The following is a 20,519-nucleotide window of genomic DNA, read 5'->3' as shown; positions in this document are numbered from 1 at the left end:
CATTTTCCCAAACCCGTAAAAAGAAGTATAACTTCAAAAATCCAACATTAGGATTGATTTATTTGATTTGAAATGTTTCAGAGCTGGAGAAGCGGCCGCAGCCGCAGCTGCCTCGGAGCTCTGAGGAGCTGGAGGATCTGCACAAGCTGCTGCACTTCCCCGAGGAGGTGGCGCTCAGGTTGACGGAAGTCGAATACCAACTATTTTATCAGGTACCACCAAACGAGTACCTAAAGCAAGTATCCCAGGATCAAAACGCATTGCAAAAATCAGCCGCGAGGCCACCCCCGTCGCCGAGTCGCAGTTGCAGCAGCCCAAGCAAAGCAAATAGCTCGACCCAGACCGAGGAAGAATCCACTTGGCCCGGTGCTACAGTTTTTGCTTCCGTTCAGACGCTCATCAATCGATTCAATGAGGTATCTACCCCTTCTCTTTTTCCCCCTCTCTCTCCCTCCTCCACCCTCTTAATCGTTCCACGTCGTTTACCGGTCGCGTTTATCGGCTCGTTTATCGTTTCACCCTCTCTCATCTTTCTCGGGATACGAGACAGATCATGGTAAAGATAAAAGGGGGAGGTGGAATCGAGAAACGATAAGCTGCTGCTGCTGCTGCTGCTGTTGCTGCTACATTGACCAATTTTCTCACCCCTCCGAGTATGCGAACGAACGAACTTGGCGCCTGCGCGTTCTTTTTCAGTTGCTCTTACGCAAACACACGCGAGAAATAATTTCATGGTCGCGAACGTGTCTGCCTCAAGGTACAAAGTAAAAAGGTACAAAAGTTTGCCTCAAGGAAGCCCAGTTATAGTTCGGTAAAAGCAACCACTCTCACTCCTCCCTCCCATTTTCTCTTATACTCTTTCATAATCTTTTACATTTCCATTGGCAGGGTTGTTTCTTCTCGCAGCTTTCAAAATCGATCTTCCTTTTATTTTTTTATTTTTTTTTATTTTTCTCTTTCAAAGTAACGATAGATTACATTTCGAATGCATATGATAACAATATCGAACGTAAGCCGAACAATATATATGTAAACGTAACGATGATACGTTTTACGAAACCAATTCTATAAACAATGTGTTTGTACAATGTTGATTGTTCTGCGATTACCATAATACCACTGCACTTACCATAATACTATTTCTACTAATAATAAGAGAACCTGTATCATTCGATATTATCATTAAGAGATAAATTTTCATAAAATCATGAATATTAATAGCTTAGTTGAAATAGGAGATAAATCTTATAACAAATATGTACAATTGAAAAATTCAATGTATCGATAAATCATTCGCGTGCATTATTTGTGTTTTATAGGTGAGCTCATGGGTAACCCACGTTATAACCAGCGGTGCCACTGTAGAAGAACGTCAGGCAGTGTTATCTTGCCTACTACGAGTAGCTCTAACTTGTTGGAATACTGGAAACTTTAATTCGGCTATGGAGATTATAGCTGGTCTCAAGTAAGTATTTAATATTTATAACACGTTTAATAAACATTTGTATTCGTTCAGATATAATAAACGAAAAACGTTATATTTGTTAGAAAGTAAGAGAAAGTAGATATTAATTAAAGTGATCTTTTTTAAAGGGTATAAAATAAATTTAGAAATACCTTGGGAAGGACGGATTTTGGGGAAAATGAAAAATTCCAAGAAAGTTGGGTGGGCTCGGTTTAAGAATTTGACGAGGGTTAGAAAAGGGCTTTTGTAGGAAGGACGAAAAAAAAAAATGTAAAATAGGGTAAAACCCTGTAGGATTTAATAGTCTTACAATGATGTATATACAGTTGTTGCGATAATAATCTAAATAACATGATAATAATAATTTAACGATAATGGTGCAAATAATATATTGCATCATAGTAATGATGGTATTAAAAGAAAATAACGGAGGATGCAATCGTGAAAATAGAGGGAACGTAATACGACCAAGATTTTTCTTCGTGTAGAATAAATAAATCATCGTATTGAAATAGATCATAAAATAACGAGAATAGTTGAGATGAATGCTATCATTCGTAATAGTGTCCGTCTCAATTCGTCGCAAACACACGTCACGTTCAACGTCGATAAATGTAGAGAGAATATATCTCTCTCGAGTTTTGCAAGTGTAATCCGATTTAGATGTTTCTACGAACTTTCCACGATGTCACACCATGTTAAAACTTGGGAAAATCGAGCAAGGACGGCTTGCCTAATCTTTATCCCTTGGACTAACACAATTCCTCCCCTTCCCCCCCACCCATGCTTCTTCCAATTCCCGATGATCCGGTTCTTTACTCGAAGATCGAAAAATATGCAAAAATTTCTTTCGTGATCGATGAATCAAAGTATAAAAACACTTTATTTATTTGTATATGTTACCGTCAAAGCCAGAAATCCGCCATTGCTAGCATGTTCCTAGGCATTGTCAACAACGCAAAGAAGCCTCTCGACAAAGTTTTTTTACCTGCATTCTATTGAAAATAAAAAATTTGTTTTCAAATATATAAACGATAAAAACAAAGTAGAATTTTGTTTGTTTGGTAGTTCGCGTTCTCCGTAAAAAGTAAGATCGACTAGGTAAAATGTTTTTTTAGCATCAGGTTCATCATGGCGTGTTTGCTAGCGTCAAATTCTCCCCTCCTATGCATTATTTAAGACAATGGGATGTCTTTTCCAATTCGTATCTCGTCTCGTTGCTTCGAGAATCTTGAAGTGGCTTTCGCCTAGACATCCATTATCTTTCTCAAAGCGAAAACCGTATTTCGCGAAACTTTATCGTTTCTCGGAGCCCTAAAAACGTTTTCCCTTCTTTGTTTCCCTTTTTTTTTTCTTTCTCTCTCCCTTTTTTTTCTTTCACCATCGACATGCCGTCATTTTTCCGAAAGGATCGAAGATATCCTTCATTCTTTTGTTAGAACCAAACGAAAACAGATAATCCGAAAGAAACGAGATAATTTTTCTTGTCAATTATTTTTTGGTTGGTCCTAAAATTACCTTCCTCGATTATTAAAAAAAAAAAAGAAAAAAAAGGATAAAAAACATCTCAAAGTAGTGAAAAAAAACTAAAAGAAAAAGTGTTCGTATATCCTCTCGCGAATGTAGTTCAATTAAAAGATAATTCGTAAGCAACGAGCTAATTATCTTTGTCGGTTTGAAGAGAGAAAAGAAAAGAAAAGAAAGAGGAAAAAAGAAAAAGTGGAAAGAATTTAAGCTTACGAGCGTTCATATATTTTTGTCTCTTCTAACTGTTTTTTTTCTCGTTCCACCTTGTTGTTTGGGTTAGAGAAAAAAAAATAAAAACTAAAGATATAAAAATAAAAATAAAAATAAAGTATTAGAAGATGAGGGGAGAGAAAAAGGAGAGAAAAGAAAAAAGAAATAAGAGAGAGAAGATGTTTTAGTTACGTGCCTTACGTGCCATTCCACGAAAGACTTTCCAAGGAAGATGGAAGTCGCTCTCCATCGTGTGGCTAAGAACTTTTTAATCTACATCCCACGGCCTTGAAGAAGGGCCACCACGCGGTTGGCCGCGTTCGCTCGTAATTTCAACCCTGTATAGGTAGACTTATTTTTTTTTCCCTCCACCTACACCTCCTCCTCCTCCTTCTTCTCCTACTTTTTCTTCTTCTTCTTATTCTCCCGTTGTGAATATAATAATGATTCTTTGGAGTGCTTTAATTAGAAAGGAGAGTTTTCAAAAATGAATATAAAATATTCGTGTATCGCGCGTGAATCATCCTTTAAAACCCTTCAACGGAAAAGAATGTTTAAAAAGGGAAATAAAATAACTGAACGGGGTTATCATTCTTATTTCGATCTTAAGTACTTATGTTACGCAATTCTAAAATAATAAATTGATGAACGATTTCTAAATGATTTGAATTATTAAAATAATAACTTCAATAAAAAAGGAAATACAAAATTCTTATCGTTGCAATATTTAAATTATATTTTCTTCATAATAAATTGATGAACAATTCCTAAATGATTTGAATTATCAAAATAATAACTTCAATAAAAAAAGAAATACAAAATTCTTATTTCGATGCAATATTTAAATTATATTTTCTTCATAATAAAAAATAAAAATATAACTATCCTTAACATAAATATCAAACTAAGAGAATAGTTGATTAGTTAAATCACCTAAGAAACTCTTTTCACTTTATACAATATAATACAATATATAATACTTTTATTTATAAAAGATATATAGAAAAGTAGATATAATATACGATATAAAATTTACGAACTGTCGTTCCAGTTTTCTCCTTCGATAAAATATTGAAAAGAAATAAGATCGAGAAATATACGAAAATAAATAAATGCAAGTAGAAGAAAAAATATAAATAAGAAATATAAAATAACGATATGACGTTGGTAGAAGTAGTAAAAGAAGAAGAAGAAGAAAAAGAAGTACAGTAGGTACTTACAATATGCCGTTTGCATGCAACATTTTCTTTCGAAAAAGAAAGTCTAACTTTACGTGAAACTTGCTCTTATTTTTTCTTCTTTCCCTCTTATTCCGCTGTCGTTCTTCTTCGATATCGTTCTCTTCCGATACCTTAGGAAAGTTTCTTTGGGAAACCACAGATCTCGAAAGTTTCTCAAACAAGTTAGGAGAAGAAGAAGAAGAAGAAGTAAAGGGGAGCAACAAAGAGAGAGAGAGAGAGGGTGAGGGGGTGGAGTACTTGGGGAGATCCACGTGTAGATTAGGAAGAAAATTGTGGCAGAACTCGTAAGAGGTTTTAAAGAGATAGTTCAAAAGAAAGAGAAGAAATGTGTGTATATGTGAGAAAGAAAGAGACACAGAAGGAAGAGGGGGTGGTGGAGAGAGAAAAAGAGAAGGGATGAGTGGGCCTTCAAGGGGTAGAACAGTTAATGGCTATCTACCGGATGTTTCTTCCGGATATCGCCCGTTCGTGGCTTACAACGTGGCTTCCAATAATGGAAAAGCGTCATTTGTGGCTGAAGAGAGAAATGGAATCGAGCTGCTGTTGTTTTACTCAACTTTCTTTTCCCCCAACCCATATACGGGGAGTATACCGAAATATTTTGATACAAAACGAAACTGTGCTTGTATTCGTAGAAAAGCTGAGAACAAATCAATTCATGAAATTCTACGTCAAATGCATAAGCACTTAATCATAGATTGATTGAGATGCAAACGTTTGAAGAAGTGAACAAATCGAAATGCATTATCCGTGCTTCTGTAATCCATCGAGCAACACTTGGTTTAAAGGGTTGCGTTCGGATACACCTTTTACGTGTCAGCATGCTTATTAATACAGTAATAATTTCTCAAAAAAGATGTTCAGTAATTTGTAAATTTATTATGAAAACTCAATCTATTATAATAAAGCAATTGATATTAAAACACAATGTTGTTTAGTGCAAATACTTGTGATTTATTTCAAAGCCAAAGGCAAAGTAGACAAATTCATCATATTAAATTTTTCGGATTATTATTGAATAAAAAATCAAATCTCGTTTACCGAGATTTTCGATTTAAGTAAAGGCGCATGTAAGTCGGATAAATTAGAACAAAATTTGTCTTTGCTTTGAGATAATCATAACAAGTGGTACTAGACGTAAACTTCATTTTACTCCGGTCTTTTGTGTTTCAAAGGTAGACAAAAAATATAAAAAAAAAAAAGAAAAAAAAGAATAGAATGGGAATAAAGAAAGACAGGAGGAAAGATAGTGAGTAGATTGTATGCCCGAAGACTGCAATCTCCTAAGGGCAAATTTAATCCTGTTCGTAAAGAATAAGAAAGGTTACCTCGAGGCATTTCTTTCTTCTCTCTCTTTCCGTTTCTCTTCTTTTTGTAATATTAACAAAAAATTAAACTCCATACGTTCTTATTTCTTTGTAATGGAATATGTGTGACAAGAATCGTTGTCGACAAAAATGTAAGAGAGAAGAAACGTAGAGAAAAAGTTGTGCACAGTGAAGCCACTTAACTCAAATAACAAGTATCTTCGAAAATCCCACAAACGTGACGTTAGACTATTACTTCTAACAGTTAGTCTTAGAAAGCTTGACGTACGAAGAGAACTAACTATCATAAAAGTTAAAACGTGAGAATTCTGTAAGTAGAGGAAAAATAAGATACGTTTCTGAACATTTTAGCTAGCAGCAACTTCTCCCAAGTTAAAATATTCATCTTTCAACTTCCTTTTTCGTTCAAATTCTAAACTCGATTCTCATTTTTCCTTTTTTTCCCTTCGTCCGTTTTCGTTCGTTCCACTTTAAAATCCATATTCGACCGTTAGAGGAGGTCGAAATGTACGAGAGAAAAAAAGAATAAAGAAAAAAAAAACAAAGGAAAAGAAAAATTCAGCGCGCTCTCTGGTAGAATATCGGGGCAAGCGAATAGAATGCGATAAAAATTCTCAAAAACGTTCCCTTGGTATTTAATCGAGTCGGAAAAAGAAGTAGTTTTTCAAAAGTTTCCAATTCCCGTACTTTTGAATGAACTATCTCCAAACTGAACCCAAAGGAATTCATTTAATGAGCTAATATATTATTATTACATATATCGATCATTAATTTTACAATTAATTAATAAAAATACCGAAAAACAAATAGAAATAATACTTTAATAAGAAATACAATCATATTTTTATCTTGAAGAAATATCAACGTTTAGACCACACAGCTTTGAAATGACTTTAGTTAAATGAAACTACTGAACAAATTTTCGGCCAATTGAAATATGTTAAAAATCAGGTTTTGAAAAAAAAACATTTCGGTTACAGATCAAACAAGCTGAAGCCATTTTACCCGAGCGTAAGCGAGCCAATTCCTGTTCTGGAATATCTTGCCTCCGCCCTTTTGTCTTCCGAGTACGAGCATGCGTTAGCTCGTGCTCTCGCAATGCCAGAATGTCCAGTGGTACCATTTTTTGGTGCCTTTTTGCGGGAATTAAGAGAAGTCAACGCTAACGAATACAAGGTGAGATTTTATCTTGTTGCTTTTTTTCAAAACGAATTAAACCGTCATCTAATCGTGATGATTATTAGATCAAAGTTTGCGCGAAAGAATTACGAATAATAATCGACGTGAATTAAAAGTTCTTATATTTTTAATTCTTTTTTCATGTTACGTGAAAAGCAAGTTTTCCTCGCTCTTCGTAAAGAAACCATACGAGAAATAATAAATCTTTGAAGATAAGTCCATTCTTTCGTTTCTTTTTTTCTTTTTTTCTTTTCTCGATTTATTTGATCCACCGTATCGAGAGCATGGGGTCAAAAGAAAACTTGTGAAAAGGTTTATACAACAAGGAAGTTCATCTTAGTAAGATATCTTCGTGTAGGAATAAGTGACTATTCTTTTGTAGATCCGTCAAAAAGAAAAAGAACTATATCAATAACAATTCATACACACCACGTCCATTTCTATATTCTCCCCTATTTTACGAAAAACCTTCGAAAAACATATCACGAAAGGAGCTATTGTGTCCGCACATGATATATTATTTATAGTATACATTTCTACTATACAACACGAACACGTATCCAATGGAAGCTGATAATCATTCTTCCTTTTCTCAAACACGGTTTGAGTAAAGTAATACTCATCTCTGAGGTAGCCTAATCCCAAAGGTAGAGTCTCGGAGGGTATAGTTTCCGGAAAGTGTGCAAGAAAAGCTTTTCTCTCGGGAAAGTCATAGGGAGAGAAGCTTGCCAAAGTAGCTTTTCTAGAACGAAAAGAAAGATAGGTATAACGCGCGCCCGTAAAATAGAAGATCGATTATCACTGCGTGTTCAATGTTTCCTGGCAGCACGTCCTACAAATATCGAGATACTGCCTTTCCGTTCTCTTTGTGTTACCTATTTTCTATCAATTATCAATTATACGTGTCTCTCGTATATTCGACAAATTGCCAACTTTCCCTCCAATACCCATCCCCATCCCCATCCCCATCCCCCCCCATTTCTCTAAACGAATCAGATGGATTTTTTGTTTTTTGTAAATAAAATTTACGAGTATTGTCATTGTTGTCATCGCCGAACAAATGTAAAAATATCATTCGATCGTTCATAGACTGAGGAAAAAGAATATGAAATAAAAAGAAAGACGAATAGTAGATTAACACGTAAGGTGTATTAAAAAAGGTGTATTAAAAGGACATTAATTTTGTGAATTTTTATTTTTCGAAATTAATCGTATTAACTTTTGAACGACTCATATATCGATAAGTATATTATAATACGTGCATGTTATTTTCTATAAGAGAATAATATTCGGAAGGGGGTGAGATTAAAATCGCAAATCGTTATTCGTACTAATATTATCTGTTCCAATTTGCTCTCTCGTAGATAATAATACATCTCGATCAATGAGCTCTATTATTAACACAACCTTGTCGTTTTCGAATTGACGAGAAATTCATAGGAGTTTATATAATAAGTTATATAAATATATAAAGTTATATAAATGTCTGTAATCTACGTTTATCTCCTTTCTAGCTTTGTTTTTTTTATTTGTTTGTAAGATAAATTAGATATTTCATTAAAATAAAAATATACAAAATATATGTATATAGAAAAATTTCGTTTTACAAAACGGAATAGGTAACGTAAATCTAAATGAATCTTAATTGTTCGATTTTCTTATTACAAAAACGAAGAAAAAGAATGTACTTGATTTTCTAAACGAATTTAAACGACGATTTTTTACGACGATATCTACATCGTTACACGAATATATATATAAATCTTTAAATATTATAGTATCGAACTCTACACTCATATAAAGTGTTATGAAATTTGAATAAAATTTGAATAAATTATTATTTTAAATGGAAAAGAGAAGAGAGAAATTGTAAAGGGAGAGAACGCATAATATATGATTTCCATATTACAAATAGCATAACTAATTTCTCAATGTAAAACAAATCAAAAAAATAAAAAGGAATCTCTTTCGTTGATAGAAAAATTTATCAACAAAGAAATGAACGATAAAGAGAGAAATAATTTCACGACAAATCGGATTTGATTGAAATTCTAAACATATCTCGTCGTCGTCGTCGTCGTCGTCGTCGTCTCGATAGAAATCTTTATTCGAAGTAAGTTTTGAACAAAATAAGAATAGGAGAAAAATCTTGTCGATACCTCTATAAGAGATTCGAATTGACTTAATCTGACGTATAAAGAAAAAGAAAAAGAAGAAAAAGAAAGAGAAAGAAAGGGAGGCGGTACAGCCTGAAGTGCAAGACGTCGATAATATTTTCACTCTGGGTGAGAACAACGTTGGACATCTCCCAGGAGCTATAGATTTAAACGTTAGACGTGGATGAATGGTTTATCCGATAGGACACCTAAGAAAATCGCTTTTCTCAAACCGTATGGCATCTTCCTATCTCTTTCTTCCTTTCTTGCTTACTTACTTGCTAGAAATTCCAAACGGAATTCCTGGTTTCTCGGCGTTAAGAATTTTCCTACGACCGGATGATGCACAGAAAGAAGAAGAAGAATTAAGAAAATAGAAGTCAAATCTCAACTCGTGAAACAGAAAGAAGAAGAAGAAGAAGCAGGAGGAAAAAGTAAAAAGAGATGAAGAATACAAAATCAAATCAAAGCTGAAGAAAATAGTTGTAAAACGACAAGGATAGGGGTTTCTATCGGCCTCCAGCAGTTACGATGGTTGTAGGCCGGCGGAAACTACTTGCTCTTGTCGCTAATAATCACCATAGTGAAAAATAATACTGCTTGCTTGCTTGCCTGATTTGTTGAATGCTTTGGGTTGGCTTGACAGTTGGCTTGTGGGGGTGTGCTTGAGTTAAGTTGGCTTACGTAAATTTTCGTTTCACATTTTCAAACTGTGAAAAGTCTACAAATTTATAGCCCACTTAAGAACATTTAACCCAGCCCTGGTAATAGGAAAAATCTTTCTTATATATCATGTATTCTTTATACTTATATTATCATATGATCCGACGATTACTCTCGCAAACTTATACGAATATAATTAACGAACAAACAAGAAAAACAAATGCAACATCTCTAATGAATAAGCATTAAAAGTTGATATAATTATAACGATCAGTCTTTTCAAGGTGTAACGTAGAAGTTTTCACAACCCATGAATCGGTTAATTGGAAATCTTTTTAATTAACGACGGAAAAGTTAGATTGGAAATATAGTTCGGTAAATTTGTAAGAATTTTCTTAAGAAATAAACCAATTCATGCAAGAAAACACATGCGTTTTCCTACAATAAATTCATCCTACAATAAATTCTCGTGCACTCATATTCATACCATTATAATGATGACAAAAGAACATTGCTTTTCTGTTCACTCTCTCACACAGTAATTATATTTGAATTAATTTAGAAAATAAAGAAATATATATACGATAGCCAAAATAAAGCTCGCGCCCTTTTTTAGATATTTTTAATATTTTGTATCCTCCTCTGGCATGAAAATATTGTGACTTTGAAACTAGCAGAATACTCGTAAAAGTTCGTAGTTTAAAAATATATTTCATTGAGGCAATAAGAACGCGTCGAACGATGAAAATGTCAAATTTTTGTTCACGTTCGTGAAAGCGTATTCTGATGAGGAGGGAGGATGATAAACTAAAGCAGAATGAATTGCAGTTGACTTTGGACGTCTTAGAAATTTGTAATACTGCACAAACTGTTTACAATGCTCGGTCATATTCATATTTCCAGAAAGGACTATTTATACAAGGTGCTGAATAACAGTCCTACTCCCCTTTCTTTTCTTGAATAGTTCAGTTGCAATAGAGATGAAGAAGGTGGTGGTGGGGTATCATCGGTTCGTCTTCAGCGAAGATAATTATTAGTCAGTCTTATATATCAGACGAGAGAAAAAAATATATTCTATTTATAAATAAAAACTAACAACGCGCGCGATATTTGCCTATTTGATCGTAAAAACCTATAAAGAACTGGCACGAATTATTCTAGGAATTAAAAAAAGAAAATTAAATTTTTTGAAGCCTCTACACGTTATTTCCCCTTTTAATATACCGTAACTGATAATAATACAAAAATTTGCAATTACTATTCAATATAACAATAACAATTAGTTAATCTAAGAAATTGTTGATATTTTTGTTTAATTTGTCAGAGCGATATCGAGAAAAAGAACAGCCGCGAGAGCACGAAAGATAAAACAAAAGAGATTGGGCCGATTGAAAATGTAAGTTCTTCTGGTGGTGCTGCATCGGTTGGTCCACGGATAGACGTCGAAAGTAATACCGAAGCTCCTTCAGGATGGAGCTCATTAAAAAAGACAAACGAGATCTACGATACGAACGCCGTCCTGGAAAAGGTTGCACTGTTCCACAAGCATCGGCACGCTCGTGGAAGGGATGCAACCACCGGCTCCCTTCACCGCACCCTCAGTCTACACACCACAGCGATCGAGCAGACCTACATGGCCGAGGAATGCGATGAGAATGATTATCATCTTGATCTTAATTCTTATAAACCGGTCCAACCGATCCCCATAGATCATGGGGTTGCCCTTTTCCCAGTTGCCGCGCCACGCACAGGAATGGATCTTCATATCTTACAGGTATATTGAGTTAAGCTGATAACTTTCTGTGTGAGTGTGGATAGGGGAATAATAATTAGGTACTTAAGTTAACTTCGGTAAAGCGTATAAGTAGGTACGACAGCCATAAAAGAGATTTATCTTTCTCTCGCTAACATTTTGCGCGTTTTCGTCCCTTATCCTGCTTTAACGCGTTAGAGAAATAGCTATGAGAATCGTTCCATTCAGAGACCGCAATGGGAAGTAAAAAAAAAGTACTCCCTTATTTGCTAGGAGCAAACTGTGAACTTGGTGGAAGGAAGGAAGGAAGGGTCGGCGGTAATAATTAATTATGTTGATACGAGCTTTATCGTAACTAGGTATAATACTACTTTGTTCTAACTACTTGCTTGCTAATAAAGGTTTAATATATCTTACAATTAGAGAGAAGAAAGTACACGTGTATCGTAATAATTCGTATCGTTTATCATGAAACAATAAATGTTATATGGAAAAAGGAATAAGATAAAGGAAACTGATGTGATTAGATATTACACCATGGTACAACGTTGGTACATTGGGATTGTGAAAGCGGCACTTCGAGAACGGCCTTGGTATTCGCACGAGTCGATCGAGCGTGCGGTACCTTTGTCTGGGAAAAACCACCGTGGAGTTCATTGAAAACGGGCCAATTCGGAACCAACACAGCCGCCTACACCGAGTTCTCAATCACGAGCAATCCCGAGAATAATATGCCAGCTGGTTTAGTAAGCAGATACGCGGCACTACAAAATGATTGTGCATCGGTCACTTTAGAGGAAGGATACCTCGATTTGGCCTCCGTTAAAGAAATCATGATTGGTTGTTGCGACCGTGACAGGGAGGCCGACCTTAGGAGCATATGCAAAAGGTGAAGGATCAAAATGATCCCTTTTTATCGAGTCAATAAAAAAAAACTGGTGTGTGTACTTATACACACACATATGAAATAGTAACTCGTGATCTCGTAATTCGTATCGTATCGTATCATTCGTATAGGTATGGCCTACCTGGGTCAGATTCTTGTATCGGCCTCATGTATGGTTCCAATCTGCCTGACAATCGATTGCTCTTTCTACTTTGTCCCCCGGCGCTTGGCAAGTGAGTAAAGATTTAGCCGAAAACAGTAGGATGGGAAGACAGTAAATTAGAAAATTCTTATCCCTTTATTTTAGGATATGGTATATGGGATTGTGTTGGATATTACGAGGCCTGAAGCGACAGCGACAGTTAACGGATCGAAGATCTCGTTGGCTCAAAGAAAAATATCTACAATTGTATTTCGAGGAAGGTTGCCTCGAGCCTATGACCGCTGATGCGATACGAGTTTTTGGTGGCCGCGATTGGTCATTGACCGAAAGTGTTGGAACCCTATCGCCAACTAGTAGTGCTAATATCCGCAAAAGAAACGTTAAGGGAAAAAAGACCAAATCTATCGGCAATATTCATGCTTTGACAAAGGTATGTTAAGACAATGATTTACAATAGACTCGAAAGTATGCACTCAGACATTTCAGGAGATCAGCTTTAAACAATACGACTCTTCGTCTTCGGATGGCGGTTTATCCGGCGGTTTATCTGCTGGCGCTCCTTTTCGTCATATAACTGGCAGTAGAGAATCCTTAACAAGAATAATTCCAGCATCGCCAAGAGCCAGCAGAGATCGAGTTATATCGCGCAGTCCACCTGGTTCAGCCGAAAGAATAGTAACTTCCAACTTGCCTTATTCCAGTTTACAAAGGTATCGATCAAATGAAAAAACTTATCTAACCGTATTTATATATATGTATGTTATACATATACTTGTACTTTTCATTTGTTTCATTCTATATCATCGCTATCACCACTTGGAAACAGCTTGCTTTGCGTTCCTAGAGACAAGGACAGAAATGGTGGAGGAATGCCAGGTGGATCGGAAACTTCTTTGCAGGTGAAAACACGTGCCACTTCCATTATGTATGAGACTCAGTTGAACTTTGTCGAGTTCGTGGCACTTTTCCGATCGTTCAGCCTTCGAGCTAGAAAGGACCTACGTGATCTCTTTGGGCAGCTTGCGATCACGTGCCGAAGTCAGAGCGATGGTTCGCTTCGAGATTTTAGTACACGTCCAGCAGTATTAAGACAAACCAGCGATGCCACCCCACAAAGAATCGGTAAGAAACGATAATAATCATCACAATATTTCGAATCACATTTAATCTAAATAATAATATACGAAATCTCTCATATTTAATACAGGACTTTTAACCAGAAACAATTCGATCGATTGTCACGAATACAAAACCAGCGGAAACCTTCATAAGAAACAAATTTTTGACGCCGTTGCAGCTGCGAGTATAATGAACAATTGTTCTGGCGTCGACACGTCCAAGTCTCAAGTAATCACTCTTGCCACATTCACAAAGTTCCTCGAATCTCGACAACAAGAAAAGCTTACCGACGACGAGATCAAAGCCCTCGTCAAGGTAAATTTCTTAACTTTACGTCTTACTCTAACTAACAACTAATTAACTTATCTATCTACCTATCTACCTACCTACTACCTACTATCCATCTATCTTTAGATTCTACCCTTTCAATGAACGTGAACAAGTTAGACACAAATTACAGATAAATCAGACTAGAACTATACGACGAGATACGCTTTGGAAAAAAAAAGAACACGCAATCAAATTTTCATTTGTTTTTCCCTACATTTTCTAATTCCAGAGGCATGAACCAGATCCAGTATTACGCACACAATGGTGTTTGTCTTTCGAGGGTTTTGCACGATACATGATGGACAAGGACAATTACGCTTTTCCAAACGAATACGCGACACCCTTGGAAAACGAAATGCAGCAGCCCTTATCGCAATATTACATTGCAAGCTCCCACAACACTTATCTGACTGGCCATCAGCTTAAGGGCGAATCATCCGTCCAACTTTATTCACAGGTTTTACTCATTTTTAAACGCTAATATTCCAAAAAGTCGAAGCACTTTCTTCAAAATCTAATGCTTCTTTCAAGAATTTTCATTTTATTTCTCACAATTGTCTGCTATAATTAATATTATTAAAAATTGTCTTTATCAGCAATGAAAATAATTATTGTTTTGTGCGAGAGTTAGTAATTATTTGTAAAACAAATACGATACGATGCTGTAGTGTGTTTAATTAACGTTTTGTCAGTAGTTCTGAAAGTAGGAAAGTTTGTCCATAAGTTTTTTATCGGCCCAATTCAACTTATGACCTAGTATTTTACTCGCCATTTGACCCATCGTTTGACCTACTATCCAAAGCTCACAAGAAACATCAGTTCCGATCGATTCGATAGCTGATATTTCCAATTTTAACTTTCTCGAAATCAACGTTGTACCGCCCAATCGATCTTATCAAATATCCAATACATTCTAAATTACGTTAAATAAAACGGTCTAAGTTTCCCTCTCGGGTTTTAATTAAATCGTCGTAATCGATCCTATTCGAAGAAATTAAATCAGTCTTTGCGAACAAGCCAAACGATCTCGACGATTAGTGTTAAACCCCGTTCCTATGTATTTCATTTTATCAAAATAAATCGTAAATAAGTATCGAAGTGTGTAAACTAAACGAATTCAAATAGAGAAATCTATCTTTTAGGTCCTTTTGACCGGATGTCGATGCGTTGAATTAGACTGCTGGGATGGGGACGATGGATCACCTCTCATTTATCACGGCCACACCTTTACCACAAAGATCCCATTTCGATTGGTAGTAGAAGCGATTGACAGGAGTGCATTCGTCAGTTCACCCTATCCGGTTATACTCTCCATAGAAAATCACTGCTCCCAAAGTCAACAAGCACGAATGGCACAGATCTTTCAGGTAAATTTATCGATTTCAATTATCTTCTAAGCTTTTTTTATTGCAATGTATTAGCCAATCGAAAAGTGATCAACTTTTCTTTCCGAATACTTTTTCGTCAGGTTATCTCAAGTACTTGATGAAAAATCGTGAAAAGTGTTACGACACCCTGTATATAATATATAATAATGCCGCAACCCCCAAAAATGTTTCGATCTAATAAAAAATATTTAAAGAATTTGTCAACAACTGAAATTAACGTAATTATTTTAACCTTTTAAATGGAGAACTTATTTACTTACGTCATCTTCGTAGTATTCTAACGAGTCGACTCGTCATTCCCAATTAAAAAGTTAAAGATAACAGCTGTTACTCGCGTTAACTCATTATAAATTACTACACGTTTACGTTGTTGGTACATCAATTAGGCAGAAAAACAATAGTTTTTTTTCTATTAATTACAGTTGGTCTTTGGGGAGAAACTTGTAACGAAGTTTTTATTTGAAACGGATTTCGGTGACGATCCTCAACTACCCTCACCATCTCAATTGCGACATAGGATATTAATAAAAAATAAGAAATTAGTAGTGGATCCAACTGGTCCGTTATCTCACGCATCGACATCTTATCGTAGCAAAATGTTGATATCCGATCGAGCATCATCCATGAAACAAATGCGAACGGACGTTAGTAGCCCGTCCGTGGTCGAATATTACAGCGAAGATGAGGATGATGAGGAAGACGATGACGAGGACGATAATATCGATGGTAATCATTTGTGTTCAATTCTCAAATATCTTCATTCAATCTTCAAAGTTTGAGAATAAATAACATTAAACGAGGAGGAGACTCTCTTATGTGTTTGATTTTGTCTTTTTCGTTTTGTTTCTTTTTATTTTTAGACAATTCGATATCGAGCTACGAAAGATATTTGGGTAACCAGTCGCAACTTCGTTTAAAATCGGATCAGACCGCCACCGACGATAAAGTTCAACCAAAGCAAAGTAGTCAAATCGCTAAGGAATTGTCAGATTTAGTTGTTTATTTGCAAGCTATTAAATTTCGTGGCTTAAACACAACTCCGGGGACGGGTACATCTGGAAAAATTCGTCATCAGGCTCATACTGGACCTGTTCAAAGACACAGCATTGCTGGAATCGGTAGCAGTGGTGTAGCTTCTTCTTCGGGATCACCGCAATCACTTTCAACGTCTGCTTCAATTGCGAGTGGTGGCAGTAACATCGATAATCTTTTCATCAGGTTTTACTCATTATTTCTTTGGATGTATTAAAAGAAAAAGTAAAAGAGATAATGAATATATTCAATTGTTGTTGTTCGTTGATCAGGACGACCCGTGGCGTACCAGCGTGCTTCCAATGCTCGTCATTGAACGAAAGCGCAGCCAAAAAAATTTGTAGAAAGCAGCCATTGGGTGTGGTAGCTCATACAGAAACACAATTAGTTCGAACGTATCCAGCGGGAATGCGTATCGATTCGACCAATTTTAATCCTGTGATCTTTTGGGCATTTGGTATTCAAATGGTAGCGTTGAATTATCAAACCGACGATGCGGGATTAAATTTGAATGCTGCTATGTTCGAACAGAACGGACAATGTGGATACGTGAGGAAACCTTCGGTGATGTGGGACAAGACGCATATGATGTATAGGCACGTCGAATTATTTATCTATAAAATATGTATTATTACGAAAATAAATGATATTAGAATACGTATCATTAATATTTATATTTATATTTATAGACGATTCAATCCATGGGACAAAGAATTTGATGGTCTACACTCAGCCCATTTGGCATTGTCGATAGTGTCTGGGCAATACGTTTCAGCAACAAACTTCTTGGCCAGTACGTACGTTGAAATCGAGTTGGTGGGCATACCGATCGATTGTGCAAAACATAAAACCAAAGTCATACAAAGCAATGCCCTAAATCCAATATGGAATGAAAAGTTCTGCTTCCAAGTGATGTTTAAAGATCTAGCCTTTTTAAGATTAGGTATAGTCGAAGCAAGTTCTCATCATTTGATTGCTCAACGCGTGATACCTTTAAAATGCCTACGACCAGGTTACAGACACGTACGATTGCGTTCGTGTAAAAACAAACCATTAGCTTTATCCACGTTATTCATCTATTCCCGATTGGAAGAGGAAAGTCTCGATTACAATACTTGTTGTCGCGATCACAAGGAAACGACATCGAAACGGCCGTCGTCGAGTAAAGAACCGGATAAATTGACAACCGTAGATCCAGCAGGTCTCGGTGGGGTAACATTAAAAAGAAGAATGTTTTTCCTAATGGTTTATCACGTAATACCGGAAGAACCTTATACCATTTTAAAAGTAACCCAAGAAAGTACTACCCAAGAAGTGATGTTACAAGCATTACAAAAAGCAGGAATATCACCTGAACACGTTGACGAATTTATTCTCGTAGAGGAAGTCTCCCGTGGTTGGGAAAAACGAGATCGAGAAGAATTACCGACTCAACGAATTCTCGATCCCACCGAGCACCCTCTTCAAGCTCAAGCATTGTGGAAAGGACAAGGTAGATTCCTGTTGAAACGTGTCGGGGATGATCCAAGTAGCCGAGCATGGCTTTTATCGATTCGAAGTACCGCCGGACATTCGAAATTGGATACCACCAATTCGCGGGATCATTCAACTCATATATGGGACGAAGAAGACACTTTTTTAGTTTGCATTAACGAAGTTTCACCGGAAATTCCTTACGCTATTTTACGAGTACCAGTGAGTAGTTCCGCGCAAGACGTTCTAGCTCAGGCTTTGGTAAAGGCAAGGCGAATGGAGGATCCTATGAAATTTGTATTGGTCGAGGAATTGGAATGGGGTGGAGCTGGTGCTGTTGGTAGTGGTAGTCGTCAGCAAAGAGTCCTCAGGGACGACGAAAATGTTTATAGCACTCAAGCTTTTTGGAAGACCCTAGGTAGATTTAGTTTAAGAGAAAGAGAACAAATCGCACCTAGACGACATTTAATACCTACAACGTTAGACAGGTTAAGCAAGGGTTTCTCGGTTGGTAGATCCGTATCGTTACCTGGATCCAGCAAGGAAAAAGTTCCAGTAAGCGAAGCCCTATCTGATCCAACCTCGAGAGGTTTGAGACATCGTTTATTGATGTCAGGCCGTAGGCGAGAAGTTCATTCCGACGGTGAGGATACTCGCGAATCTGATATACTTAACGCGGCACTTCATTTAAAGAAAGTATCATTGAGGAAATTAAGGGTTTGGAAATCATAGTGGCAGTCGCGAGCGACGTCGATAACTTCGATCTTCGCCGCTCGAAGAAATCAGCTTTAAAAAATACTAACAACACCCATCATCAACAACAACAACAACAACAACAACCCCCATCAACGACCCCCATCAACGACCCCCATCAACAACCCCCTATTAATAATTCATTGGAAATACTAGCCTAAAGCCTCAAAGGTATCAATTAGGTTCGAATGAAAATAAATCAAGACATTTCAATTGTATACGAATTCGACGGAGAGTAAGAGGACAAAGGCCAATCTCATTCAAATATTTTATTCTTTAGACGAGTCATATTATATTATTAATATTATATATGATACGAGAGGAAAACAATGGATTCTCTCTACAATATTGCGAGCCTTTTATTAAAATAACAATATCATTATGAAAATGATTTCATTTATTTCAATGAAAATCCACGATTATATATATTCAATTATTATTGAAAAATTAACGTTATATATATATATATTATTATAGAATACTTTTAGCGCTACTCGTATTCATTAATAAGCTCGATAATAATAATTATTATTATTATAAATATTATTGAAAGAACTAATTGAAATCATATCTCAAATTTCAATGAACAAATCAGATCATTTCGATTTTTGCGAAAATTCTAGTTAGAGGAACATAAATCGATCTATATCTGTGTTGGACCATTATCACGTTGCGATAGAGTGATACTCGAGCATACAAATTTAGGTATACGTATATAATTACGACATTTCGTGTCGGCAAAGAACAACAAAAATGATCAAAAGAAAGCCAAAATCCATGGGGGCTGGCTTTCTTTATAACACGTCAGTATTATTTCTTAGTACAATTTTACACATACACAGACACACACACACACACACACACATTCGCAAACACATTCTCTTTCTATCTCTCTCTCTCTTTCTCTCTTTTATCTCTCTGTCTGTCATAAGAAAGAAGAAAAAAAAACAAAATGAAAATGAATTATCTAGGAAAAAAAGAATCTTTCATTTCTTACATGTAAAAAGAAAGACCATGAACTCATTATCATATTTAATATTATTACTCGAAAATATCAAACTTCTATATACATATATATATATAGATGCATAATATATAGATCGCTAAAGTTTGCAAAATTGATTGATGTTTACTTTCTTACATAAACATACACATACACACACACATACATAACATACATGCATACACTCATAGAAATATACATATACACTAACGTCTCTTCCTTTTCATCTCTTCTTTGGAGGAAACTTTATTATTAAATTGTATATATTTCAAGGATCCGAGAAGTGTGGATTTTTTTTTTTATGCATTCGAATAAACACATTGCGAGATAAACAGAATGCATGCGCCAAGAATTTTCAAGTGCATACAATTGAACGAAGAAGAATAAGAAGAAGAAGAAGAAGAATTGAGAAGGTTCGTTCAATACCGAGATAGCCTAATTTTTGTTAATTAAATAACACAAGATAACTACAGAATGACAGACAGTAGCATGATGAAATATATTGATTAGACGAACGATATTTATTCTGCCAACGATGCCACAAGAATCTCGTTCCGTCTTCCAATGCATCATAAATAATATTGTATATCCATTTTCTAAAAAAAACTACCGACGCTAACTTTTCCTACGAAAAATTGTAAATCAATCTGAATCCGACAAATATATATAATAATAATAATAATAATAATCATGTTTCTTATATATATAAATGCAAAAAATGTAAAAAAAGGAAAAAAAATTGTCGTCTCTTCCGACGTCTCGTGACATCGTTGTGCATGCACACATATATAACATATATTATATGTGTATATATGATGATTACTCTATACACAAAACATGGAAGAGAAGA

At 35.7% G+C, this 20,519-nt stretch overlaps 1 protein-coding gene across 2 annotated transcripts; it reads left to right on the top strand.

The window, feature by feature from the left end:
* Positions 1-81: 81 nt before the first annotated feature.
* Positions 82-19,420, top strand: LOC122517417 (1-phosphatidylinositol 4,5-bisphosphate phosphodiesterase epsilon-1-like). Of its 2 annotated transcripts, XM_043635787.1 has the most exons (16): positions 82-416; positions 1,320-1,465; positions 6,752-6,947; positions 11,094-11,543; positions 12,050-12,411; positions 12,540-12,641; positions 12,716-13,001; positions 13,049-13,281; positions 13,398-13,693; positions 13,779-14,005; positions 14,250-14,477; positions 15,163-15,387; positions 15,831-16,134; positions 16,269-16,626; positions 16,713-17,036; positions 17,130-19,420. In XM_043635787.1, exons 2-16 carry the CDS (start codon positions 1,443-1,445, stop codon positions 18,643-18,645), a joined length of 5,130 nt encoding a protein of 1,709 aa, XP_043491722.1. In that variant the 5' UTR covers positions 82-416; positions 1,320-1,442; the 3' UTR covers positions 18,646-19,420. The 2 variants fall into 2 exon arrangements, with proteins under 2 accessions (XP_043491722.1, XP_043491721.1); XM_043635786.1 differs by lacking the exon at positions 82-416 and having other exon boundaries at positions 1,359-1,465; positions 13,058-13,281.
* The last annotated feature ends 1,099 nt before the right edge of the window (positions 19,421-20,519 follow it).

The sequence above is a fragment of the Polistes fuscatus genome, unplaced genomic scaffold (assembly GCF_010416935.1).
Source record: "Polistes fuscatus isolate 324 unplaced genomic scaffold, CU_Pfus_HIC Scaffold20, whole genome shotgun sequence".
NCBI lineage: Eukaryota > Metazoa > Arthropoda > Insecta > Hymenoptera > Vespidae > Polistes > Polistes fuscatus.
The sequence above is the reverse complement of the archived record's forward strand: the minus strand, read 5'-3'. Positions and strand labels throughout refer to the sequence as shown.